This window comes from Gobius niger, assembly GCF_951799975.1.
Source record: "Gobius niger genome assembly, chromosome: 15".
In the NCBI taxonomy this organism is placed as follows: domain Eukaryota; kingdom Metazoa; phylum Chordata; class Actinopteri; order Gobiiformes; family Gobiidae; genus Gobius; species Gobius niger.
This window is the reverse complement of record NC_136866.1, coordinates 16,243,111-16,271,031: the sequence shown is the minus strand read 5'-3', so window position 1 is coordinate 16,271,031 and position 27,921 is coordinate 16,243,111. Positions and strand designations below refer to the sequence as shown.

Sequence of the window (27,921 nt, the reverse complement as noted above, 5' to 3'; positions counted from 1 at the left end):
GGAACATTTATACACAGCCTTTATTTGCCCATATGTTTTCCAGCGCTGAACACTCCACATCACAAACTGCAAAAGCTGTACTAGCTAAACCGCACAAACAACAGCTTGATATCAGGAAATGAATGAATAACAGCGTGATAAATCGGCTCCTTTGAGCTTTATTTAGGCATTTTACACTGACAAACTACAGTGACGGTCCACAACGAGAGGCATCAACATGTAGCATACGAAAAAAACAGTGAAACAGGGTAATTGGTCTTGGCTGAGAATTTGTCAAACGTGCTGCTGCTTTAAAGACAAAACATTATCTTTCAAAGCGCACAGGGACAAGCAAAATACGCCGATGATGATAATGATGTTGAAATCAGACGGAACTTTAGCGTTGCGCTTTTGATTCAGTGTGCTGAAGCAGGTCCTCATTTAGTATCTTTAAGTATTGGCTAAACACAATTTTACATATTAAAAAAGCATTTTTTTTTTCTGTACAAACTGTGAAATGTTTCGTTTTGGCCCAAACCTGACCTCTATTGTCCAAACTGTTTTTTTTTTCACCATTGTTGGCCCTCCATTGATCTTGAATGCAATGGAACCTCGATAAAAGCAGAACGACATCTGAAGTATCAATATCGGTGTGAAAAGCATCGTATCGCGCCCTGAAATATCACGTTATATCACAGAATCGATATAATGTCACACCCCTAGGTCAGTCCAGGGGTGCAGTGGGGAATATTTACATATAATCCAGATAGGGATATCTAAAACCATTCAATTTAATTGCTGACATTCATCTGTAACCCAGTGAGATACTCGTTTAAGTTGGTTTCACAATAAAAGAAGTAAGGCAAGGCAAGGCAACTTTATTTATACCGCGCATTTCGTACACAAGGCAACTCAATGCGCCTTAAAATTAAAAGATTTAGTCTACTTTACTACAATAATGTATTTAGTCTGAGGGGGTGTGGCGTTGGGCAGCGATCAGCTGTGGAGCCGATACTTCTCTCTCGCTCAGGAGCGTTTGACAAAGCAGAGCGAGTTCCCATGAAAAGATCAGGGGCCTCATTTATCAAACTGTGCGTGAGACTCTGACTTTGAAAGTGCGTAGGAAAGTAACAAAAAAATTCATACGCAAAGTTTATTTCCGATCTATAAAACCCTGCGTCTGCGCCAGTACGCACACCTGACCGCAATCTTTCCTTCGCTGATTCCACCTGGAGCAGAAAGCTGCGGACCTCACGCCACGCCCTCTGCCCGCCTCCATTTGACCATAAAAGGCAATGCAAAGTGACTTATGAATGAGATTTCCCTAAACATGAGGCGATAATGAGTGGGTTTTACCGAAGGCGAGGTGCAGAGAGGGAGGGGCTGATGCTGCCGCAGCTCGAGCGGAGACGACACGGGCTCGAGGAGATTTACTGAAGAGTGAACTCTGCTTCTCTGATCACACGTATTGGCATCTTTCTACATATAAATATCAATAAAACTTTTCAAAACACATGTTTACAACGTAAAGAAGAGCCTTAAATGTCGGCTAGATTTGCCAATCGCAAGATTTGGATATGCCAATAAAACACGATGAACTGTGGAGCATTTCAGTCAAACTCCAAGCAGCACACGCTGTACATTAGGTCCTGTTGTTCTGTTTAGGATGAAGCAGCGGTTCGGTCCGGGTGGTGTGAGTGAGGAGAGGTCAGTGTCCGGGTGGAGTGAGTGAGGAGAGGTCAGTGTCCGTGTCCGGTGGTGTCTCAGGACGGCGCGCGCAGTGGAGCCGCGGTGCCGGTGCGCACTGCGTAAAGACGGCCTCGTCTGAAGGTCATGTGACCCGAGCTTTGGACATAAACCCTGTTGGTCAGACTTATGTCCTGAGATGACTCAAAGCACAGGACAGCGGGGTCATTCCTGCTTCCCGTTTAAAAGGCTTTAGCGCCAGTGCGCATACGTGCACGGGTACGAGCGTGCACGTATGTGCGCACCAATATTCACAAACATCGTGATAAGTTGCTTATTTCATTCTAATCTTTGTAATTGCTGAAGAAAGTAAATTCAAACCATTTCAAACCAAACCAAACCAAACCAAACCAAACCTGACTTCCTCAAACCAGTGATGTCGCTGCTCTCCCGTCTCTCAGCAGTGTTTCTGAAAAGTGCGTACCTCGTACGGGAGCTCTTTAGTTTGCGTGGAGCAGCGCAATGTTTCACGTTCAGTTTGTTTTCTATAAATACCAACTTTGGCGCAGAGGAGCGGCTACGCAAAGTTTTGGCCTCATTTTGTGCGCAGCAAGCTTGATAAATGAGGCCCCAGAACAGTTGAGATTTTAACATTTCTCTGAGTTTTTATTTGGCTAAAACAGGCCCATGGACGACTGAGAAACATCCTGTTAAGAGCTGCACAGACACTTGACTATTTTAAATGGACACACAAAATCAGAGCTGTCAGTGCTTTGTGCGATAATTAGCGATAGCAATAGATCTGGGCTAAAATAAGGAGTTAAAAAGAACAGAATCTGGCCTTTGACAAGAATTAAGCCTTACACGGTTAACTAAATAAGAAGCTTTAAAAAAAAAAAAGATACTTGTGTCCAACATAACTTGTATCATTCTATCAATGTCCCTGAATGAAAACAGCTGTGAGACACACTACGGTTATAGTGCAGATATAACACAATATGTAGGGTCGCCGCAGACTGTGGAGGTGCCCCAGAGCTGAAAAGGTTGAGAACCTTCGGTCGTGGTTGTCATTTGTAGCTCTGGAGGTGGTGCCAAATGAAATGGCCGTACCTCGCAGACGTCGCACAAGTCCTTCAAAGTAGCGACTAAAAAGCGAGACTAAAACCTGCGAGTGAATAAAACGTTCCCAGTGGAATTACCCAAAGATAGCGGCTTATCCATAATGAGGCTTACTGCTAATACCACTCATCCCCGGATTCTTTAACACCTGCTCAGCCCAATATTAACTGGATAATTGTAGGAGCACATTAACATAACATTAAAGTGTGCATAATCAGACTGACATGGAAACTTTTCATAGAGCAAAAGCCAAATTTACCTTTTCCAACGGGGATCTTTTTTGGTGTGTTTTTTTGTTAAAGAGAACATTTGGCGGTAAAGTTATCGTAGCTGTTAAAGTGTGGGCTGTGAATTAGATCTCAGGTTTGGGCAAGCGCCAGCTGGCAAGAGCGGAAACGTTTATGATTTAGTAGAATTGTGAGGAGTCTTCTTTAAAGAGCTTCAAATTTCTGTTCGTCGTCATTAAAAACTGGAATGGTACAAGACAAATGCCAACCCCGTTGTTCTGTAACCGACGCCCTCGGGCTAACGGCAACAGCACTGGTCAAGATTCTAACGTCGTATTGAGCAGCATTGTTGGTGCACCAGGCCGTGCTGGTCTAAAGCAGGGGTGTGGAACTCTTTCGGAGCGGGGGCCAAAAATGTAAACATTGTGGTGGTCGGGGACAGACAGACAAAACCTCTTTTGATAGACTAAAGGTTGATTTGACAATTCTTTATTATTTGATATACCTTTAGTATGCCTTTAAATCAGAGGTATCTAACTCATTTTGGGTCGCGGGCCAAAATTCAGCTCCCATGGCGGGTCGCAGGTCGCATATAATACATACATACATTTTTCAAATAAATGAATAATAATGAGCTGTGATTTGGTCAAAGCCCAAACTTGACTGTGGCTTCATTAATACTCGGTAGTGGTAAGCTAGTGATGCCACAGCCGCCCTGGGGCAGACTGTTCATTTACCACGTGGCTATATAATGCGTTGTTCATATCATGAGCTCTTATTATGTCAGTGGCCTCCGCTGGACACGTGTGGAACTCTTACTTTTTTTTTTATTTAATGCCCCTAGTGGCTAGAATGAGCAATATGGTTATTCTTTAAAAAATCATAAATCCGCACAGGAATGGGCTAGAGACTCAAATCCGGCCCACGGACCTTAAGTTTGACACCCCTGCTTTAAATGTATTATATATATATATAGTAAATATACTGCACATTACCCAGTCACATTTTTAAGCTTCCAGGGGTTTTTATAATTCTTCAGGGGCCGCAGTGGCACAGTTGGTCGTCTCATGATCGGAAGGTTGTGGGTTGGAATCCCAGCTCCCACAAACGCACACTGTCGTTGTGTCCTTGGGCAAGACACTTCACCCTACTTTTCCTCCGGTGTCTGCGTATGAACTCATCAGTGCAGAAACATACTGAACAATGTCCCATCTGTTCTTAACTTAACATTGTGCTCGATGGTGTGAGCTTTTACGCACGGATTTTGATATTCTTTTAAGAGAAGGTGTTTGAACTTGCAAGTCACGATGTTCGCTTTGCAGACGGTTAGCCTGGTGACGGCAGGATCAGTTCCATTTCTCACAACCGTACATACGCAAGCAAACAGGAAGCGGAGTAAATCAGCGATCAGCGACGGGGAGGCGTCTGCCGTTGATGCGGTGTTATTAGCGGTTCTGCGCTAATATTCATGGAGGATGGTGAATCTAGAAACTCACCAACCGTTGATGTGTTTTTGGTCATTTACCACCGACTGGAGACACGCCCTTTTTCTCTCTCCTGTGCCGTTTGTAGATTGGCATTGAGGGAACTTAACATGCGGCCGCAAATAAACAAACCTGATTGCATGAGCTTGTTGGAGTTTTTTCATTCTGGTCTCACTAGGCTAATGTCATGCGGTTGTAAACTTAACCGGTGCATGAGTAGCTGAACAAAGAAAGTTCCACTCCTCGTCTTCAGTCAGGGTCTCCCACCGGTGTCAGAAGCGTCTGTGCTCTCCGTCCTCTTTCCCTCTGTCCATTTCTTTGTTGAAAAATAGTTTAAAAGGCGAGAAACCCCTGTAAAAAGCTGTTCTTCTCCTCCCTGCCAGCATTAACATCGCTACAGCGATGGGGCCGCGTCATCTGCCCCGGGACTTATGGGAAATGTAGTTCTAATGTCTTTAATACAATTTATCCGCAGGCCGGTTGTAATATACAGTAGAAATCATGTCGGGGGCCAACAAAAGTTATCGGGTCTTGAGTCTGACTAAAGAATGAGATCAGCTGACTACCTCTACATCCTGATCCCAATTTGTTCCATCAATGGATTTCTTCTTCTCTGATGGCGCCGGTGTACTCCAAGATGACAATGCCAGGATTCATCAGGTTCACATTGTGAAAGAGTAGGAGCATGAGACACCATTTCCACACATGGATTGGCCATCTCCGAGTCCAGATCTGAACCCCATCGAGAGTCTTTGGGATGTGCCAGAGAAGCCTTTGTGCGCTTTGGTCACACTCTCCCATCATTGACACTGCAGAAGCTTACTGAAATAACGCCACAGCGAATATGCTGTCATCAGAGCTCCAACCAAACAGCACGCCCTCTATAGGATTCGATCGATCAACCTCAACGATCTGCTTTACCAGCCGATGTGCATTACCAGAAGGATGATGGTTCAAATTGTGCCACTCCCTCACCTTTCAACGATTCCTTCCTAAGCACATCTACTCCCATCCCGTCCACTCTTGTGTCCACTTTGCTTCCGTCCACACAGCGCCTAAAAGCTGGCTCCCGCACACGCCGTACATTTAGGCCACGGGTCATAAGACACTTTGAGGAGGGTGATGATTTACTTTTAGAAGATACAACCTCGTATTAATGTTCCAGCACTTAAGTCTACACCTCGCTAACACGGCCAGGAACCTTATTAACCTTTGGAATACAGTTAATTGAGGAAGGAGCTCTTCATTTGAGCTTGGTCATCAGCTTTTAATGGGACAAAGGCCTCGGAGCTAGAGGCACGAGCGGGAGGGGGGGGAGATGGATGGCTTAAGAGTGCAGATTTAGACTGAGTACAGGAGTGGTCGTGACAAGCAAGGGGCAGGGTAGGAACTAAATAGGTTTACTCAGGCAAAATCTAAAATGGGGGGTATTATGTAAATCGACTTTTGGACCTTTCGATCATGTTGTTCCTTTAGTTTTATATTGAGGTAATGTTTGATGCTGCGTTGTCACTTTTGTGTTGGATTTTTGACACCTTTTTCATTGCTTTTTATGCCAGTTTTTTGTTGCTCTTTGGTGCTTTTTTGACCCATTTTTCAAGAAGCTTTTAGATTTGGGTGAGGTAATATGAAAATGTGCTCGGTTCATGTGGGGTTCAAGAGGTTAAGATCTGGACTCAGTGGCGGCCAATCCATCTCATGCTCCCTGATCCACTCTTTCACAATGTGACCCCGATGAATCCTGGCATCGTCCTCTTGGAATCTGCCCATGCCATCAGGGAAGAAGAAATGCATTCATGGAATAACTTGGTCATTCAGGATGTTCAGGTCGTCAGCTGATTTAGTGTGACCAACTGCAGCACCAGCTCATAGCTGTTAGTTACATCCTGGTGGATACTTCTGCTTGGTCAAAAAAAAAAAAAAACTCTTACTGCTTGATTCGTTTCCTGATTCATCCTGTGCTTTTGGTGACAGTGGAATAGTTTTGCTACCTTCCTACTTTATCCAAACCTCACCTCCTGCTGCTCCTGGACACTTGGAGTTGCCCTCCGGTCTTCTCCAAGCCATAACTCTAGAACCCCCCTGCGCCTGAGCTCCAAGCAAATACACTGCCCTTTGCCAACACAGGATCGTAGCCTCCCGCCCCTGACTGTGGGGACGTGTCCCCAGTTTACACAAGCAGCCCACTAACTTCCAGATCCTTCCAGCCTACAGATCATTTCATTTGCTTTGGCCAAGAATACAAGTGTGGTTTGGAGTGTGCACTGTCTCATGTCATGATAAACAGGTTTCAAACCTGTAAAGCCAGTGCGTTCTTTTTTATTGTGTCTGTTTATTGAAGTGTATAATTCATCTGCCTGGGATCTGCAAGGCATTTCATACAACAACTGCAGGCTGTCATAAAGCTTTTCAGTCAGTGTTCCTGTTTCACTTCTGTCTTCGTTATTACGACCTGACCGCTGGAAAGACCGGTACAGCACACTCCAAACCCCACATGTATAATTGAAATAATATGAAAAAGGCCTAAAGAGTATGAAGTTATGTTTATAGGCTGTAGTTGGGTCTGTGGGCGAGCAAGCCAAGAAGATTTCCCCACAGCCGGGGGCAGGAGGTCATGAGGCCGGGCGAGGTTTGTGTCAAAGGAACAGACCACCGTTCTTCCATACTGAGATATGTTCTTACCTGATCTTAGACGAGTTGATACGTACCTGTCTGGTCTTTGTGTGTGTCCGTGGGAGAGCGTGGTAGCTTCCAACTTCACCCCGGTTTGGAGCTATAGGAATATTCTGTGAGAGGCCAGGAACATTTTCACACAAGAGCAGAAGCAGCAGTAGCAGTAACTGTCGTAGTAGTAGATGCAGTGGCAGCAGCAGCAGCAGCAGTAGTCGCAGTAATAGTAGTAGTACCAGCAGTTGTAATTTGATTATTTCTTCCACCTCTCCTAAGCAAACTGACAGGCCCTTTTCCTCCCTCTTGTACGCGGGGGGAACTTTGTGTCCTTTCACTCTCCGGGCCGGGTGGCTGTTCAGCCGTCACACAATGACACCATAATTACTGCGCAAAAGAAAAAGACAACCACTCGCCGCTTAGCTTCTCCGGCAACCAATCAGCAATTACACAAGTCTGGATCCTCTGCCTGTTATTTTTTTATTTTTTTCCTTCCAAAAGATAATGGAAGCCCCCCCCCCCCCCCCCCCCCTCTCCCCCCACACTTCCCCTCCCCTAAAGAAAGACGATTTCATCACATATGGAAGAGAAAAGAAGATGGAGTAATCCCATTTCGGGCTGGAGGCTGGCCAATATGTTCTGGCATTAAGATTTAATCACCGGTCTATAGACAGGCCAAAGCCATCGCAGCAATAAGTGGGAATGATATTTCTGTCAAAGCCCCTCTCGCAAGAAAGCCCTTAAATGGGGGACAGCGCACTTGTCTTTACGGGGAGGGGGGGGGGCCCGCCGTGATTAGGGATTGGCAGTGAATGGTTGATGTGCTGAGGCCCTCCTCCCCCCCCCCCCCCCCCCCCCCCCTGTGGTTGTTCTTACTCCGGACACATCAATCCAAGACATGGCTATTGATTTGCAATTAGTCCAGGGGGTGAGGTTTGCAGGTTCCTGGAGGTGTGGGGGGGGGGGGAGTAAATTGAAAACTGTTTGAGCTTTAGACTGTTTCATAATGTCTCCATGTTCACAGATTTTGCGATTTTGAACGAGTTATTCATATGCTTATATCGTCGCGTCTCGACTATTGTAACTCGCTCTATTGTGGGCCGGACAAATCCTCACTCAACCGCCTGCAACAAGTCCAGAACGCTGCTGCACGCTTGCTGACAGGGACGAGGCGGCGGGAACATATCACTCCTGTGCTGGCCTCCCTCCATTGGCTGCCCGTCAGCTATAGAATTGACTTTAAGATCTTGATGCTTGTGTTTAAATGTCTTCATGGATCTGCTCCTGAGTATCTCTCTGAGCTTTTGTCCGTTTATGCCCCAGTCAGACCAGTAAGGTCTGTGAACCAGCTGTCTTTGAACGTGCCCAGATCCCGTTCAAAGACGCGAGGAGATCGAGCGTTTAGTGTGGCTGCTCCCAAACTCTGGAACAGTCTCCCCCTAAACGTCAGAGCTGCTCCAACCATAGAAACCTTTAGGACTGCCCTTAAAACACATCTGTTTGCGTTGGCGTTCAATTCAAGTTGAGCTGTATTATACCTCTATTGTGTGTGCTTCTCTTGTTGTTTTGTACTGTCATTTTATATTGTGTACCTGTATGTGAAGCACTTTGGGCACCTAGTGTTGTTGTAAACGTGCTATACAAATAAAGTTGACATTGACATTGACATTGACAGATTATGGCAATTCCTCACTTCCGAAAAACAAATATGTGTCGGGTCAATGTCGAGGCGAGCGGCATATGCACAAGCACGGGCGAGTGACCAGAGTTTGGGACATACTGTAAATATCAGTGCAATTTATGTGCAAGAACAGTAAAATTAGTTGCGGCACAGAGGAATCCGAGCCTCAGGAACACTCCTACAAAGCAGAGAAGACAAAGTTAAGGTTAGGTGAGGTTAGTTGGTTAACATAAGTCACTGTGACTGTCATTCGGTCACTCATTCAAAGCAGAACTAAGTAACTCATGCCCCTAGAGGCCATAAGTGCTACAGCAGGTATCTAGCATGTTGAATTTTTTTACTTATTAATTGTCCGTGAGAGTAAATACTACACTGACAGAAAAAACAAAGGGAGAGAGGGATATTGTACATTGTGCCACAACTCAATGACACAATGGAGATCATTTTTTTCATTCAAACTTGGCTGTAAATACTGTTTAAAGTGGTGCTAGCGCACAGTTAGCTTTGCCAATTAGCTTGTTAGATTCTTCCTCATGATTCCATTAGTGTGTATTGGGACCCCAGCTCGGAGGAGGGAACGTTGCAAGGGTGGTTTTCTGGCCAGAGACACCAGGGGGAGATGAAAGACCCCCCCGATGTCGATTTTCTAAGCGGATAAAAAGGGGACTATATTGCAAGGCGTAGTAACACCTTAGGAGCACTTCAACGTCTGCGCAGTAATATCTTCCCTTTACTGTAATCCTGCTTTAACTGGGCTGCAGCAGGAGCCTGGGGCTGCTGTTTCGGACACATAAGTTACCCAAATGTTTTTTCTTTTGTCAGGTAAATCTATCAAATAATGACTGAGGGATTGGAATCATGGAAAGAACTTTGGCATCACTTTGTTCATTAATGATAATAATAATACATCAGACTTGTATAGCGCTTTTTTGGACACTCAAAGACGCTTTACATGGGGGATAAAACAAAACAAAAAGGGGGGTTTAGGAAAAAGCTAGTTTGAACAGGTGGGTTTTGAGTACTGATTTGAAGGTTGGTAGCGAGTCAGAGTTTCTAATGGGCTGTGGGAGTGAGTTCCAGAGAGTGGGGGCGGCACTATTGACAAAAATCTCTAGGCGATGATCAGAGGACAAGGAAAACGGCCGCTTTTGGGAAAAGTAAGGACACTTCTGCCTTTTGTGATGTAATCTGACGGCCAAAAGCTTAGCACAGCCTGTCCACCTTCATCCACATTTCCAATGCTTACTTTCAATACTTATCGACTTCAATGAATTGTTGAAATAGGCTACTAGCACTGAAATTACTTGTTTGTTTTACACACATGTTTCACATTTAAAACTAAAAGCATTTTTGACCAAAAGACTAAGACTAAGAGTTCTGCCAAAAACAACACTGGTGACATCGGTCTCTCTGATCCTAATGTCTCTGTACATCGTCCCTTAAATAAATCGCCAGTGTTAACATCTAAAGAACTTGGTAAACGTTCCTGTCTGCACCATCACAGTATTGATATCGTAGCAACAGTTGTAGTTGCAGCAGCGGTCGGCCAACAATAGCCTTAAACCACCCGCCAACATGTTTACCCTCCCCATTCTACCGCCATTCCCGCCGCTCGCGGATGAAGAATTCACCCTCTGCCTCTCGCTGTTGTCGGCTTCTGCTGTGAGAGTGTGTACATATAAGTATTCAGGTGTTGCCCCCCCCCCCCCTCCCCCTAACCCCCTACGCGAGGCGCTCGGTGCGGTTTTTATCAAGCCGCTGACTGGGAAGACAGATGGCCGTGAATAGGGTAGCCTAATGTAAAAGTCTGTGGAGTCGGGCAGGGGGAGAGATAAGGCGCAGCAGCACCATCACTCTCGGGCCGGGCTGGGGTACAGGCTCCTAAATCACCTGTTATCAGCAAAAGGCAACCAGGCAAGCGCTAATGGTCATCACACGGCAGCGCAGGCCCACGGGCAGCAGCGGCAGGACGGTGGGGAGGAACAGGGGGTTTGGGACTAACGAATGCTTCACCTTCGACACAAAGGTGGCACTCGGAACATTAGGAGGAGTGACATAATCATGGAGGGAGAAGAGGAGCCGGGCGATACTGCGCAAACATTATATGACGATGAAAAAGAGAAATGCAGTGGTGTGAAAACAATATACAATGCACAACCACAACAACAAAAATCACACACTTAGTTGTAGTGCATTTAGTGTTGATTACAGCACCATCGCTGTGGCTTTGTTTTAATAAGCTTCTGTCAAAAGGTCCGGTGTTATATTCATTTCTCAGCAAGCTCTTGTATAGATGATGGGAGAGTGTGGCCACTGCACAAAGCCTCCTCCAGCACATCCATCTCATGCTCCCTGAATGTATGGATGGAATAACCTGGTCATTCTGGATGTTTAGGTGGTCAGCTGATCTCGTAAATCGTTTTTTGACAGTAGCGGACCGGGACGGGACGGAGCGTTTTGCAAGTGAACCGCTCTGCATCCAAAGTGAAGTCCAAAGTGCTCCACCCTCAGACCACTTCAGCCCTGGGGTCTGGAGCGGTTCGCCTGATGGACCGGTTTAAGGGGGGTGGGGGGAAGGGAACATAACACAGCTGCAGCTAAGTTATGTTTTAGACGAGGGAGGATGCACTTAAGAAAATACCACAAGCTCTCACCGTTTCTCCTCACCATCTACACACACTACACCATAGGTGTCAAACTCTGGCCCGCGAGGCTATACCAAATGACTACTCGAGCTGGCCCACCGGTATCATACTTTTTTTTTTCCCGATTTTGCATATCTGGACTATTAAGTTATATATTGTATAGTAATAAGTGTTGCTTGTTCCATATTCAATGTTAAAGCAAATCTTGTTTGGGTCCATATTAAAAGGTTCATTTGTTCAATGGTGGCCCGCGACTTTGTTCAAGTTTTACATTTTGGCCCACTGTGTATTTGAGTTTGACACCCCTGCACTACACGGACAGCTGTTATCTGCAGAAGTTCTCTGACGACTCCGCCATCGTGGGCTGTGTGTGTGAGGGGAACAACCTGGAGTACCGGTCGGTTATCATGGACTTTGTGGACTGGTATGAGTGCAACCACCTGTGCTTGAACACCAGAAAGACGAAGGAGATGGTGATCGACTTCAGGAGGAAGACACTACTGCACACACTGCTGAACATCCAGGGGGAGGATATTGAGGAGGTGGACAGTTTCAAGTACCTGGGTGTTCACCTCAACAATAAACTGGACTGGTCCCAACACTAACAAGAAGGGCCAAAGTCGCCTCCACCTTCTGAGGAGAGTGCGGTGCTTCAGAGTGAGCAGGCATTTGCGTTCAGGACTTTTTAGGACTCTGTGGTCGCCTCTGCTCCACTACGCTGCTGTGTGCTGGGCCCCCGGGCAGCACAGAGCGGGACGAGACCAGACTGAACAAGCTGGCCAGCTCTGGACTCTGTGGAGGAGGTGAGGAACAGGAGGGTATTAGCCAAGCTCACCTCCATCATGGGCAACACCTCCCACCCACTGCACGGGACTGTAGAGGAGCTGAGCAGCTCTTTCAGTGGGAGACTGAGGCACCCTCAGTGCAAGGAGCAGGTGCTTCATCCCACTGCTGTTAGACTGTACAAGAGGACTGTGAAGTAACATGTGCAATAATCCCTTTGCAGAATACACACAATTATCCCTGTATTTACATCACTCATCTGCGTCACTTTACCAACCACTTGCACTATTAATGTAAACCTGCACTGCTAACACGGACTATAACTTTTTTGTTATAGTCTGTTAACTTATTATTTACTGATTAAACTTTTTGTCCAGACAAAGTCCTTGGTCATTGTATATAAAATACCACTATTTCCTATTATTAGTTTTTTGTTTGTTTGTTTTTTCACATTTCTAAGAGCTTTGTTTCTAAGAGCTAGTAAATTTCTCCATTGTGAGATCAATAAAGGCTTATCTCATCTCATCTCATCTCATCTCATCTCATCTCATCTCATCTCATCTCATCTCATCTCATCTTATCTTAAAAGCACACATACAGTTGCCATATTTAACCAAGTGTTTTGGTGATCAGTATGGTAGTCTGAGTGTAGCAACACATTTAGCTCTGTTCTGGGAGTCCTGATGCATCTCTCAAAAAAACTTGGCAAAAAACAATGAGCAGTTCTTCTCGCTCTGCATTAACTGGCATGACTGTATCCCCACAGAGCCTGCTGTTGGCCAATTCTATACCCCTCAATCCCATAGCATGAGGAAATCCCATTGGAGAGTAGACAATAATGTTGGGTATTTACAATAAAGGATTTTGGAAGCTGCCTCTAAACCAATATGGGACACAATTGCAAGGACACACGCATAAGGATCGCCATGACAAATAATCAATAGCAAGAAGCACTACTCCTACTACGCCTTCCCAAACTCAGCAAGAGGCAATTCAGCCCCAAAATGGAAACAAAAGTCTTTTACTGTGGCCCCAGTTTTAAAGCGCACTGCATCGGGTTCTTGAAAAGGCTTTCACAAGAGCAGAGGAGTGCTTTAAACAAGTGTTTCATCCTCAATTCGCCAACTAAACTGTAGCGCGGGGACGTTCGAGCAAAGAGAGAGGGCGGCTGTTTTAGCAGGTTATTAGTGAGAGAAAGACAGACGATTCAGTTCTGAGCGCATTTGGAGTTTCTCTGCCTCTGCACAGCTCTCGTCCTCAGTCCTCAAAGTTTACCGCGGTGCTTGTGTGCCCATCACAGCCCTGGAAGCACGGGAAATGCTCTGTCCAAAAAGACCTGTTTGAAGATTCTCCACAAGACAATAAATAACTGCTTTTCCTATTGACCTTAAAAGAAAGACAAATCGGACCTGCATGAAAGTGGGACAAGTAAATGGTATCAGAAAAAAGCTGCCAGGATATGGCCTCAAACTGGAACAATCCCATCAGGACGTCTGGTCGCCCTGTTTCAGACGTCTGCAGCACCAGAGATCCAGGTCGTAAGCTGACATGTTGGTCAGGAGTTGGATGCCTCACTGGAACATTCCTTCCCAGCAAAATCGACGGCCACTCTCCGTCGGGCTGCAGGTCCCCAGGAGGTTGAAGAGAGAATGGCAACAAGTTTATGAAATACAACTCCTGTCATAGCTTCGAAGTAGGGTTCTTTCCCCTTCAGTTTTTTTTACTCCTGTGCGTGATGAACAGAAGGGCAGCAAAAAGTCAACTTTTTTACACTGGCTTTTGCAACTGACTGCAGAATTTACAGCTGCAAATGCTGAAACTGTTTCGATCGTTGAAAAATTGTTGAATTTCAGCCAGTTGCTGAAAGTCCATAAACCTCAGACTGCATTTAAGATTCCACAACATCTCCCAACTGGGATTTGAACTCAGAAGCTCATGCACCAGAGCCCACAGTCTATCTCACTGCACTACTCGGAGACTCCTGAAAACCAAGCAACACAAGCTAGATAAGAACTGAGAAATCAGTAAATTGCTGAAATTGCCTAGAACTGTTGAAATGTAATTGTTGAGAAAAATGATCAGAATTCTCTAAAGTAAGAGCACAATTCTCCTAAACATGCTGAACGTTTTGAGGTATAACTTGTGTAAATCGCTGAAACAATGAAGGCTCCACCAAACACCAAAACCAAGTATTGTCTGCGGATGGGGTGTTGTCGGCCTTTTCTTTCCTGAGGTTTGATCTGGCCTAATAAGATAATAATAAGAGCTGTGATGGGCCGGAGTGGAGAGAGAGAACATGGAACATTTCTCAATCATTACAACAACATATTTTGCTGCAGAGTGCTGGGCGGACGCAGTGTGAACACGGAGAGTTTAGCTGAAGTTTGTATGGGAAAGCACTTCAAAAGTGCTTTTCCCCTCTAGACACAGGAGGAGCACGCAAACTACTATCACTGTATTATTTCAACTGACAATACCAAATGATCCGCTTGGTCACCTCACTGGAGAGAATAATCAATGTATGCGTTTTGGTTCTCAGTAGCAAATAAATAGATCTCTGTAAAATCCCCTCTCATTCTCTGATCCTTTGCATCCTTGTTTGCCGTCTTGAATATCGCCTTTGCAAACAGAACAACCGAGACTACAAGACAAACGGAACTCGTCTCCCGCTGCTCCAAAGAGGCGCATGTGCACACAATAACCACCACTGTTACCCACGGCAACAAAACACAAACACGCAGCCAGACACTCGTGTTTTTGAGGCCTTTTATTCTTCGCTGTCACAATAGAGCATTCGTGAAATCTGACAGCTGCAGTGTTTTGTCAGAGGGTGGCACGACGGTTAGGGCATATGTCCCAAAGCAAAATCTTTACAACTTCAATGCTCAGTCTTTTTGACAAGTGAAGCTCCGATTTCGCCTGCAAGTACGTAATACTGTACTACGGGCTACAACAAGCTCTCAGCCAAAGGGAATGATACCCATGTGGATTTCAATCTTGATTTAGGAGTGAGGGTCCCATAGCCAGATCGTGAGCTTGGGTCATGGTCAGGAGGATCAAGCTTGGACTTGGGTCGATGGGGGGGTAACCATAGCAACCCAGGAACTTGCAAACTCCACGACAAGAAAGGTTTACACGGTTCAGGAATCAAGCCCCAGGACATTAAACAAGCGGCGACCTCTGTGTTTGTAGTTTCTGTGTTCCACATTGTCTTACTGAATAGTCTTGTACATCTTTGCTGTGTTTTTGTGAGGTTTTGTGAGGTTCAGTGGATTTTTTACTGCAGAGAGTCAGTACGAGCCATGAAGGACCCCATTTTTGTTTTGTTTTCAAGTAAACAAACAGCACAACAAGAAGACATTTGAGACCTACAAATTTCTTCTTCTGAAACAACGAAGAGGCACCAAGAACCCCCCACAGCTGCAGCAGAGTGGAGGCTTCACAAGAGAGAAGATGGTGAAAGACTGTTGTGGAGCGGAGGGAGCTGCGCAGGAGGAAGAGGAAGGTGACCAGTGCAGGACACCATGCTCCGAAACAGGGACAAACCCAGGAGGCGGTGCACCGTTACAGATCCAATCGTTTCAAAAGAGGACACAATACAGTTTCAGGACAAAAGGCTCGCCAATGCCTGTACCATCTCCGACGACTGAGAGACTTTAGACTCTCATCCCAGGTGCTAAAAAACCTTTACAGCTGCACCACTGACCGGCAGCATCACAGTGTGGATGGGGGGGGCGCACTGAGCAGGATTGCCTGGTTCTCAAGAAAGTGGTCCGCTCGGCAGAGAGGATCCTGAAGATCAGTCTTCCTAAACTGGACGACATTTACACTCAGAGATGCCGAAGCATGGCTGAGAAGATTGTGGGGGACACCAGCCACCCTGATAATAAACAGTTTCAAAAGGTCATTCTCCAAAATAAATCAAACCGGTATTGTCTTTGAGGTGAAATGAACACACAGGCCTCACATCTCCACTTCGAATCAGTTCAAATGTAGGGAAATACAAAGAAGCATATAGAATCTGCCTCTAAAAATAAATGATGCTCAGAAGTGATTAGTATATTACAAAGTCCATAATTCACCCCTAATATTATCATCATCTATTTGAGTGTAGAGTAGAAAAGACCCAAACAAGAACAGGACAGGTTTTAGTACTGCCACCGAAGACAAAAGTCAAATACGAGAGTCAACACATTGTACAGGTCTTGGCTTAAATTGAGCCACTAACCTCTGGGTTTATCCCTAAATAAGCTCATTTATCTGAAACTGGACTGAATTTGATCAGATGGAGGTGAATTTAATGATCCAGGGTGGCTGAAAGGTATTACGAAGTTATTTTGTTGCCGACAAATGCCGCCATCATGTATTTGTCTATTCCATTATTTGCAAATCCAATGCAATTATGTTATCACATACCGATCCGTGTATTACATTACAGCCTGCCCTCACCCCCCCAGGAAACCCGCACAGTGGAGTGATGGTGTCTGTGCGACATCATTGTTTCAGAGGCAGGCACAATTACATGGGCTGTACACACATGGTCAATGGTGATGTCATGTAGAACAAACCTTTTCCTCCAACCAGACTTTTTGTTGCCGGAAAGGGGTGAGGGTGTGTGAGGGGGTGTGTGAGAGTGCGGGTGAACATGTGCTTTTGTTTGGGTTGCGTTTTGGCTGCAGACCATAATAATTAGACCACCGCCACAGCGGGACTGCGGAATTTTCTCTTTCTCTCGGGACACATGTTGTGTCAAAATTGTTTTATAACATTTTTTCCACATTCCAGGTAACACACACATGTTTAACTAACTATACATGTCGGCCTTAAGACGCTGTTGTCTTAAAGTGCAGACGTAACATAGCTCTTCTTTAGTTCTCCCCTCTTCTCTAGTTGTAAACTCGTCGTCAACTGAGATGGCTCTCATGTCTTTAGAGAGGTATGTCACAGTGGGATAAATAAGGTTTTTAGTTTGACCTGATTGAGCTAATAAAATCCTATAATGCTAAAGGAAGAACAAAATGTCAATGTCAATTTTATTCATAAATCACATTTAAAAACAACTTTAGTCGACCAAAGTGCTGTACAAGTACAGTAACAATATGTACAATATACACAATAAAACTTAAACACAGGTAATATATAAATGGCACAAACTGTGTCTGGTCCACATAGAACCGAAGGCCAAAGCAAAAAGCTGAGCTTTAATTTGGTTTTGGAATTTTTTAATTGGTTCGAAAGGGAACTGGTAGCCAATGTAAAGAGGACAGAATGGGAGTAATGTGCTCCCATTTTCCAGTCAGCAAGTGGGCTGCGGCATTTTGGACTCCCTGCAGGCGCTGGAGGGATTTCAGGCCCGGCCCCGTGTAAAGGGAGTTACAATAATCCAACCTTGAAGTGATGAAGGCGTGGATCGCTTTCTCTAAATCTTAGAGAGCATAAGGCAGCGCGATGTAAACAAGGAGAAGATGTAGTCGGCAAAAAGGAGCGCAGCCCTCTGTGCTGCTTGCAATAAACCATCTCCTCTTTTTTTTTATAAGTCCTCTCACCAGTGGTTCAGGCACACAGCTGCGCACATGAAGATGACCATCTCATTTGGAGCAGTGCAGTCCTTACGCCAGGCGGCCACAGTCTTCTTCCCATTTCCCCATAGGCCTGTGTAGGGGTGAAGGGCTATTAAAATCGCCTGTCTTAAAACTTTATCTTCCAAACAAAAATATTATTGTACCATTTGTTAAATGAAATCAATAACTCATTTGGTGGTATTTCAGTGATCACAGCAGCTCAAAGCTGCGCAGTGTTGGTGTAAAGAGAGTTTACATCCATTGTGTATTCCACATTACTTGTCCAGATATGTCGGTGACGGAGGAGCCACATTATAACATGGTTAAAAGCTCAAATAAGTCACATTTGAAACAAACGCAGTGCAGCGAGTCTCCTTCGCTCCAGTGTGCTTTCAATTCCTTTCCCGCTCACTGCACCAAATGAACACACCACTTCCACTACAATCATGGTCACTTCCTCTGCCTTTATTCACAAGTCCATCAGAATTAATTCAGCTGGCCTTTACAAGATTAGACATCCACCAGACGACTGCAGACCCACTTATCTCTGTATAATGTGAGAGCTACACGGCCGCACTGAAATCTGTGGAGCGTGGGCATGTGCTAAATGTACTTTTTGGAGCCACTAATCAAAGTGCCGACTTCTGTGCGCCTCAAGAACATGTCTAGAAATGTGTTTCTCTTTCCATTTCATACCTCTATTCTTCTAAACAAAAGTAAATGCTCAGTTTCAACTCTGTAAGTTGGATTTTAAAATATCAGTATTCAAGTGACCTGGGGTTCTAATTCAATCATCAGTGATTAGAGCATGTATTTACAGATCCATTGCGGGGAAAACAAACGCACCCCTGAGCGTCTGAACAGATGCCATGTTTGCGCTGAAAGCTGTGAAGAAGGAGCTCTTTCTAACCTACTCTGGATATGCCTGTTCTTTTTTCTTACCCAACGGTAATGTGGCAAAAATGCGCGTTTGCAGAGGACAGGACTTTATTCAACCTTCCTTAAGAAGAGTCCACTCGCCAGAAGTTGGAATTCATTTCCAGGATTCAGCGACTATCAGCCAAAAAAGTGAATCTTGGTCACTCTTTTAACCAGCGACGATAAAGAGGCCAGAGCGGTGGTGAGTCAATCAAAACGTGTGTTAGCGTGTGTGTTAGCGTGTGTGTTAGCTTGTGTGTTAGCGTGTGTGTTAGCTTGTGTGTTAGCATGTGTGTTATCCATTTATGAAGCTGTGTTGCAGATGTCAACTCCTTATAACTGCATTGTGAAGTAATTTCACTTTTTGCAGTGATTTTATATTTCTACTACTGCAAAATTTCGGCTGCATCAACTTGGGGAGAGGGGGCGGAGTTAACAGAATCCAAGCGTCATGTCTTACGGGTTTGAAAAATACCTCCAGAAAATACTTATATTTCTCACAAAAATGAGTACTCCATAGTTGTAGAGGTACAATACATCATATGCATGCCTATAGCTTACTTTGGAGTGGCTAAAATAGCATGATACAGATCCTTTTTGCAAATCCACGCTCCCTCTTTCATAGCACCCTGATAGCCGGCCCATGTTTACTTGTTGAGGCGGAGGCACAGTGGAGCACTCCGTCAGGGTCCGTATATCCCGCCCCAGCTGAGCCAAGCAAAAGCTGGAGCGCGCCCCTTGTAAAAAGTAAAAAAAATAAAATAAAATGAATGCGTTATTGCCAGCCAATTAGTGGAAGAATTAACTCCACTAACATCTATCCGGAATGACTTTTACAGGCCAGTTTGACAGCAACAAGTGCTTTTTAATTACCTCCCGACGCATTGTGTGAGCTCGTCTTTAAGGCCCATGAGGGACTACTTCCTGGAGTATAAAGATGTGTAATGAGCTGCCTCGACAATGGCTGAGTGTGCCGTGGCTAAATTGGTTGTTGTCGACGAAGGGGAAAAAGCAATAAAAACTATTCCCCATCCCTCTCTCTCTCTCCCTCCCTCTCTCTCTCTCCCTCCCTCTCTCTCTCTCCCTCTCTCTCTCTCTCTCTCTCTCTCCCTCTCTCTCTCCCTTTCTCCCCTTCTCGAACACCAAAACGCTCATAGCCAGCTTGAGCCAGTTTCCTCGCGGGCATCCGTTGAAGCGTGGTGAAATTAAAGAGGGATCTGTGATGAAGCTACCGGTGGGTCCCCCCTGCCCCCCCTTGAGAAACGAACCGTAAATTAAGAGGCGAGCAACAAGGCCGGGGAAGCAGGAAGTGGACAGATACAAGCAGGAAGTGGTTGATAACTGGCAGAAAACTGGAGAAAAAGGCACGTTGATTTAAAACTTGATTAAAAACAATCAATGGGTGGTGACTTTGTGCAGTCAGTGCTGTCACGATAATAACTATATCGACTTATCGTTCAGTAAATGACAGATAAACAAAAAAATGTTTGGTCTCAATATTTATTGTCAGTACATTTATTTGCATTTATTCCCCCATTTTTCTCTGTATTTTTGACCCACAGTAAGTTGTGACTCATTGGATTTCATGTTCATTGTGCGATTTTTTAAGATGAAGTACTTCCCAAACAGACCTTAACTGTAATTTTTATGTGGCAGAGTTTGTTTCTCTATAACGGGGTCCTCAAACTACGGCCCGCAGGCCAAATCCGGCCTGTGAGATGATTTAACCTGGGCCCTGACTTGTAGAGCACAAATCCCCGAGTATGTAATGATAATTTTAAAAAAGTAAGTCTCTAAGCCCATTCCTGCGCGGAGTTAAGATTTTTTTTTAACTAAATAACCAGTTTACTCATACCATCCACTAGGGAGCTTAACTTAACTTAACTTAAATACTTACAAAAGAATTCCACACGTGTCCAGCAGGGCCACTGACAGAGATCAGGATACAAACAACACATTACAGCCACGTGGTAAATAAAGCACCACAGAGTATGGAGTAAATGAATAAGGACTACAGTACTTTGAGAAACTTGTGACACAGGCTTGTAAAGCGCAATACAAGTGTAAGCAGTTATTACTTTAGTCACATTACGCAATGATGTTTTATTTGAAAATAAAAATAAATGGAATACCTGTGGTATTTGAAATTAAAACAAAGTGTGAAAACTATTTTTGGAAACCACTACAGCGAAACAAATCTGTGCCTGAATCAAGTTGATCTTGTGGATATAGTCGTGGTGATGACTGTGCCAGGCTGGTAATCTCTACTTCACAATGAGGCCTTTTGGTCTGGGTCATACAATTCTATGTTATAGCCAGTGTTTGGGGGTACTAGTAAACATTTCCATTGACTAACATGAGCTAAAAAAAGTTTAACAAGTGGGAAAAAAATGCTGTGGAACCACAACATTAGTTGCTGAGTCACTGGTGGTAAATCCATCCAACACATTGTAGTGTCCAAATGTTTATTTGTGAACAAAACTCCAGTATTTTACCTTTTAAAATGACCATTAGTTTCGTATAGCTGCAAACCTCAACTTTATAGGCTGTTATAATGTTGTGATGTCATGTGAATGAAACTTATGGCCTTGCTCCCCTTCAGAATAAACCTTTGTAACATATCGCTGGGTCCAGACTAGTCTATAGTACCGGGCTGGTGTGGTTTGCTTTGGAGTAGTGAAGCTTCGGTGGATGTTTTTGCCTGTCGGTGCTCTGCGAAAGAGAATGCTTCCACTTTAATGGAAAGGCAGGTAGAGTGCGCTTTTACTGGTTAAAAAACTGTGTAAAAGTGTAACCAACCCTAACCCTTTTCACCAGTTTAGTATTTTGACGGCTGACCTACTCTCATAGGAGAGTGTTGCAAAAACAGTTCCGTTTCCAGGTCCAATGCAAATTTTCAAGCTTTTAAAAACATAACATTAAAATTCATTTCCGAGTCTGTTCTTCGCCAGCGGGAGCCTTGTAATTGTATAAAAGGCTACTGCTGTCAAAATACATATTCAGATGGGGCTGAGTAATGTCTCTGTCAGATGCACTGCGCTGGTTTGAATTGTAAATGAAACCGAAATGAGTCAAAACGGGATTTGCTCTTCCTGAATCATTTATAAAACAAACTTTGAAGCAGAAGGAGCAGTCAAATTATACACATTTGGATACAAGGTCCTTCACTTTTTTGGCATCAAGATATAAGAAAGAGGCACTTCTGCTGATGATGTTCCCTCATCAGGAAATCGACTCTTCACATTAAAAAACGTCCCCATTCTTGAAGTGCTGCGAGGGTGAGAGTAAGTGTGCAGGTGGTACAAGACATGACGGCGATACCAAAATAGATTCCTAGTAACTACATCGACAAGAACCAGTCGCCCAATGATGATTGAGAGGGGCGACCGTTTAAGCTTCAACATGACATTCCTCTTGCTGAACCTCATATTGGTCCTGATGAGCAGAAACTGAAATGGACGCTGGATTATTTTGCCTTTCAAGAGCCTGCATTAACTAAGGGCATTTTCACACCTTGAAGTCTTTACCCCCCCCTCCTGGAACCGCCGCCTTAACGTGGTGCAGGGATTTGAGCACCTGAATGATCCTGGAGCTCTGTCGTCGTGGGCTTCATGCTCCTGGTAGGGTCTCCCATGGCAAACAGTTCCAAGGTGACGGGTCAGACAAAGAGCTGTTCAGAAGCCCTTATGAGAGACCAACAGGCCGAGTAGGGGAAAGCTGCAGACCCGGAGCCGAGACAGATCTACGGTGAAGCGAATCCACCGTGATAGTGCGCCCTCTGCTGGATAAGGCGGATCTAGACTAATCAGCTTTAAGAAGTTTGATGTTTATTGATGTTGATCGACTTCACGCACGTGAGGAGTTAGTTGGCTAGTTATTTAAATTTTTTTCAGGAATCGATCCTAATCTTAACCTAACCCTAATCTTACCCTAACCCTAACCCCAACAACCCTAACCTAGCCCTAGTCTTAACCTAACCCTAACAACCCTAACCTAACCCTAATCCTAACCTACCCCTAATCCTAACGATTTTAAACTAAACCTAACAATAATTGTAAAACATAAATTATGAACAAATAATTCCGTCGTGGATCTGCTCCTACCAGCAGAGGGTGCACTATCACGGCGGATCCGCCTCACCGTCGTGGATCTGTCTCGGCTCTGGGTCTGCAGCGAACTATTATTGAACAGACCTGGTCAGAACTATGAGGTCATCCTTCTGTGGACCCACCACCTGCAGGAGGAGCCATCCGGCTGCTGCAATGTGATCACGACCCAGCAACAGAAAAGTGGAAGAAATGGATGGATGTATGGATGGATGGAAGTCTTTACCAAGGTCCGGACTTGAAACATGCATATCTTGTTTTGTTTTTCACTTTTTGCGCTCCGCCCCTTAAGTCTGGACTGTCAGATATTCCCTGGCACTGCCTTAATAGTGATCTTAACAATGAACGCACGTCTTGTGAACAAGAAGAAACTTTACCGATCTTTTTTAACAAATTGGATACATTACAGTAAACCATACGTTTGGGTTAGTTTTGAATTGCTAATGACACATAATGAAACATTCCTCCATTACATTTTCTCGTCTGACAGACGGACGTATGACCACGTGGAGGAGGAGAAGCACAACTCCTGATTGTCGGTATTTTACTTAGTACAAAAGTCCAACAGTAGAACAAGAGCTTGGTCAGGACCGAGACCACCTCTTCTTCCCAGAGCAAAGACTGCTCTGTTTGGTCCGAACTATGGTCCAAGCAAGTGTTCACATCTTGGAATTCAGATAAAAACATACAGAAAAGGCACACTGGAAAAAAATACCATCTTATCCTGAAATAAAATTGACAATGGAACAAGCATTAATTTACTTAACAAAAGAGAAATTTACGCGCATGCTTAAAATAAGACAAAAAAAGTCAAAGGCAGGTTCATCATACTTCCGTTGGCAATAGTAAAGTCCAAACCTTCTCAAAATCAGCACACATTCCGATAATTCAAGCGCTTTATAGTCATTTTTGCCAAAGATTTTTCCCAGTGCAATATAGGAAAGGTCTGTTGGATTGGACTATCCCAGTAAAGCCCTTATACCCACTCAACTTGCTCACATCCATGTAAGGTTTTACATGCAAGGAAAGACTGACCACAAAAGGGAAATAGGTCTATTTCAGTTTAAGATACCTTCAGTTCAGCAGGGACATCTCGTCAGAACCAATGGGTGCAGCGCTCTGGGACTCTTCAGATCTTGAGCCAGAGGTTGTACCAACTTGAAGGAAAGTCGCACTAGCCTGGGGAAAGCAACAACACAGCGACAACACGCAAACTCTATACAGAAAGGCCTCACGAGGTAGAAACGACGGAAACCTCTTTGCTATCAAACAAGACAATCTTTTCACAAATAGATTTGATACTCATCATTCATCTTACGCATTGACTTCAACATTATAACAAAGAGAAGTAACATAAAAGGCAAGTTTATATGAATAAACCACAATAATGCTCAAAAAGTGCTGTGTTGGTTTCTCAAGTTTATTTCGGTCGGTGATTATCAAAGACAATGCCCGTGAACATAAAAAAAAAAAAAGCCTTTATGATTTTTTGGATCGATTTGAAATGGCATTGGGACATTATTTTTTCCTCATAAATTTAAAACAGCAAAAGTAAAAACATAAGGGTAAAAGACAAACAATTTGAAGAAGACAGTGGAAATGTTTTTGGGACTTTTTTCTTATCAGCGGAGTGCTTTGAATTAGTGAGCCACGTGCATTTGGAGTTAGCCATAGTCACGTCAGTGTTCTTTACCGTTGGAGTGACCGACATTTCAATTCAGTGCCACTTAAACAATATTTAGTCTGGTGAGAAGTTTGGAATGGGAGCAAACATAAAGTAAAAACACGCACTTTTTTCCTCAACAACAGGCACCATTGTGACATGGCCCCGTTAACTTTTTAAAAGCTTTGTTCATCCACGCTTCGGAAGTCTCTCAAGCATTCCAATGTACAGTACACAAAGCACAAGCCACATTCAAACTAAAACAAATGAATTAAGACCGTTTAAAAACACTTAAAAAGCACAATATGGTATCTTTGAAATTAATTGCACATGTAGAGACGAGGAGGAGGGAGAAAGGAGTAGTGTACAGTGAATGGGAAAGGGGGTTCAAAAAAGGGCCTTGGTGAGCATGGCAATAGAGAAGTACAGTACATTCAGTCAAATAAGAAACAAAACAAAACAAAAAACAGCAGGAACGGAGCAAAAGGCAAGGTTAAAATCACTTGAAAAGAATTTAAATAAAAATCGCAACACTTTTTCCCCCCAGTTTCTTGATCAGTCACCGCTCACTTTGCCGGGGCACCGGACAGGGATGCCCTATCTCCCCACAACTTTTTGTGAGCTAGGTCAGTCAAAGTCTGTATTTAAAAATGTCTCTACGTCTCTACTTTTTGGAGGCCATTTGTAGGTGAGGGGAAGGTTGTTGCTGTTGTTGTTGTTGTAGTATAGATGCAAGTCTTCCACGACCTGACGTAGGCATTTCAACACAAGTGCACATAAAAACACAATGCATTTTCTGTCATCATTCAACCCTGGATTTTTCAGCTTTGATGAAGTCTGTACAAAAAAAAGCTTCTTCAGTTTAAATTATTATTCCTTCATTCACTTCATTGAACTATTTTTTCTTTTTTTTTTTTAAATCTTGTTACTTATTTTGGGAGGTGAGAAGTTTGTCTGCCTCAGGATAAGTGGGATATTTCACTGTCTCGATCTTCTCCTTGACTTTATAGGAAGGGTACAGGCCAGTACGTCCCAGCTTGCGATTGATACCTTTCGAATAACCATCCCAGTGGTTGCCGGCCACACCGATGACATCGCCAGGCTCCAGGGGGATGTCCTCATTGTTCCGAGCCTGGTGCGGGTACACAGCGATCTGATTATGTGCGTTCTGGCCTCCAAAGTAGTAGATGTCATCGAGGGAATAGAAGAAAGAAGACGCGTCCGGGTGGAGGGTCTGCATGATTTCGTAGGCCACTCGACAAACCTAGAAAAGACAAAAAATAATAATAAAGGGATTGAAATGCAATGACATGGTAAGGGGCCCTTAGTTTGTAAAAGGTTGTCAAGTTCAGTTACACAAATAGAACAAATTGTTAGTCTTGTAACTCGGTATATCTAAACCAGGGTTATAGAGACCTCTGGAGGTACATGAGGACTATTTTAGATTGCAAAGAAAAGGTGAAACTTGGAATTATTGAGACATTACTTCATTACATTAATTATGGCCTTTGTAATTAATTAATCGCATCATTTATTTAGGGGCTGCATTTATTTTTTTAGAGGTATAGTTTATATGATACATTAAGAGAAATACAGACATAAATACAGAAATAAATACAGAAATAAATACAGAAATAAAAACAGAAATAAACACATAAAAAAAAAAAAAATACAGAAATAGAGAAATAAATAGATAAATAAATACATAAATAAATAAATAAATAAATAGAGAAATAAATAAATACAAAAATAAATACAGAAATAGAGAAATAAAAAATAAATAAATAAATAAATATATATAAAAAAATAAATACAGAAATAAATACAGAAATAAATATATAAATAAATAAATACAGAAATAAATGCACTTATTCTCATAATTGCATGCATTTCTTTGCAAATGTTATCTTTTTTAAATGTATTTATTTATGTCTGTATATATTTATTGTTTTGGCAGCCACGGTCCTCATACTAAGCAACGCCTTGCAGGAAAAAGGAAACTGAAAAGGTGTCTGTGATGCTAATGTAAAGTGTGATTAATTTCGATTAATATTTTTGAACATTAAAAAACCCAAGTTTGCTCAAATGAGTTTGTTTGGGGATATTCAGTAAAATACAAAACTTTTTAATGATATTATGTGGGGCTGATAATGATGGCGTCTGCTCAGTGGGCGATGACTGACAAGTGATGGACAGCTCACTAATCCACTCCTGATTTTATAGTCAGGCTTTCACGACAGCGGCACATACTTTATCAAAATTGAGTTCATAGTCCAACTCGGAACACTTTCCTTTTGCCAGTTGTCTTATCTGTGCAAATGATAAAGCATCTCTAGACAAAGTTAGCAATTACTGACGGGATTTACCATCCAAGATGACCTTAAAATGAACATAATACACTCCATAACTTTAAAACACTTTTGCAACCCGCTTTTTGATTTTCTCTTTTTTTTTCAACTCTCGCTTTTATGGCTCTTTGTTGTGAGAAGAAAGAATGAATACACGCTGCATTCATTTGGATTACTGCTCTGACGAGGTAAAATGGATCAACTTTATATCATCCAGGTATATCTCTCTTCTGCCTCTCGTTCCCTTCATGCTCCAGTAAAGCTTCCCTCTCCATGAGCTGATCGAGGTCATTTCTCCTCACCTCGTGTATCAGCCTCATTGAATTTAACCAAGTGAGGAAAAAGTTCAGCTTATCGTTATTACGTGGCTGATGGTGCGACGTTTGGTGCGAGTGTGAGTGAACACGGACTGACCCAACTTTGAAGTAAAACTAAAAAATGAGGGCAGTCTCGAGTCGACCCGCATGGTGCTCAAACGTGTGAAAAATAGGGAGAAAATAAGGTTTTTGCAGTTTTTCAAATGTTTTATAGGATGCATAGACTTTAGCTACATCTGTTCATGGACCACTAGATGACCAATATATATTTACTTCTTACCCCCAGTACAGGCCAATGTAACACCTTATTTGAAAGCTAAGACCTACGAAACTGGTCTAAACCTTTTCCTTGCGTTGTTGCTGTGTTGACGCAACCTTTTTTTGACATTTCTTTTCATTCTTTTTGGTATCACTTTATTTTACTGTACCTTCATACATTGCACCTAACTAAAATTAGTACAATGCAATGTGCTCTGTAACAATCTGTAATAACTTGTGCCTATGGGTTACATACACAATGGAATAACTTGTATTAGTACTTTGTTCTAAGTACCTACGGTAATAGGACAGGAGACCCTTAGGGTTAGGGCTTAAGGTTAGGGTTAAAGTTATGTCTTATTACATTATGTACATGCAAACTGCTAATACATATTAATCCACTGTGTCTAACCCATGGGTATAAGTTATATTGTTACAGAGCACATTACATTGTACTAAAATTAGTTTGGTACAATGTA

The 27,921-nt window shown here is 43.4% G+C and overlaps 1 protein-coding gene across 1 annotated transcript in view; it reads right to left on the bottom strand.

Moving 5' to 3' along the window:
- Positions 1-24,277: 24,277 nt before the first annotated feature.
- fut8b (fucosyltransferase 8b (alpha (1,6) fucosyltransferase)) overlaps positions 24,278-27,921 on the bottom strand; it is a 140,359-nt gene continuing 136,715 nt past the window's right edge. The window contains exon 9 of the mRNA XM_079572740.1: positions 24,278-25,783. Within this exon, the coding sequence (XP_079428866.1) occupies positions 25,445-25,783 (339 nt within the window). The 3' untranslated portion in view covers positions 24,278-25,444. The remainder of the gene's footprint in view (positions 25,784-27,921) is intronic.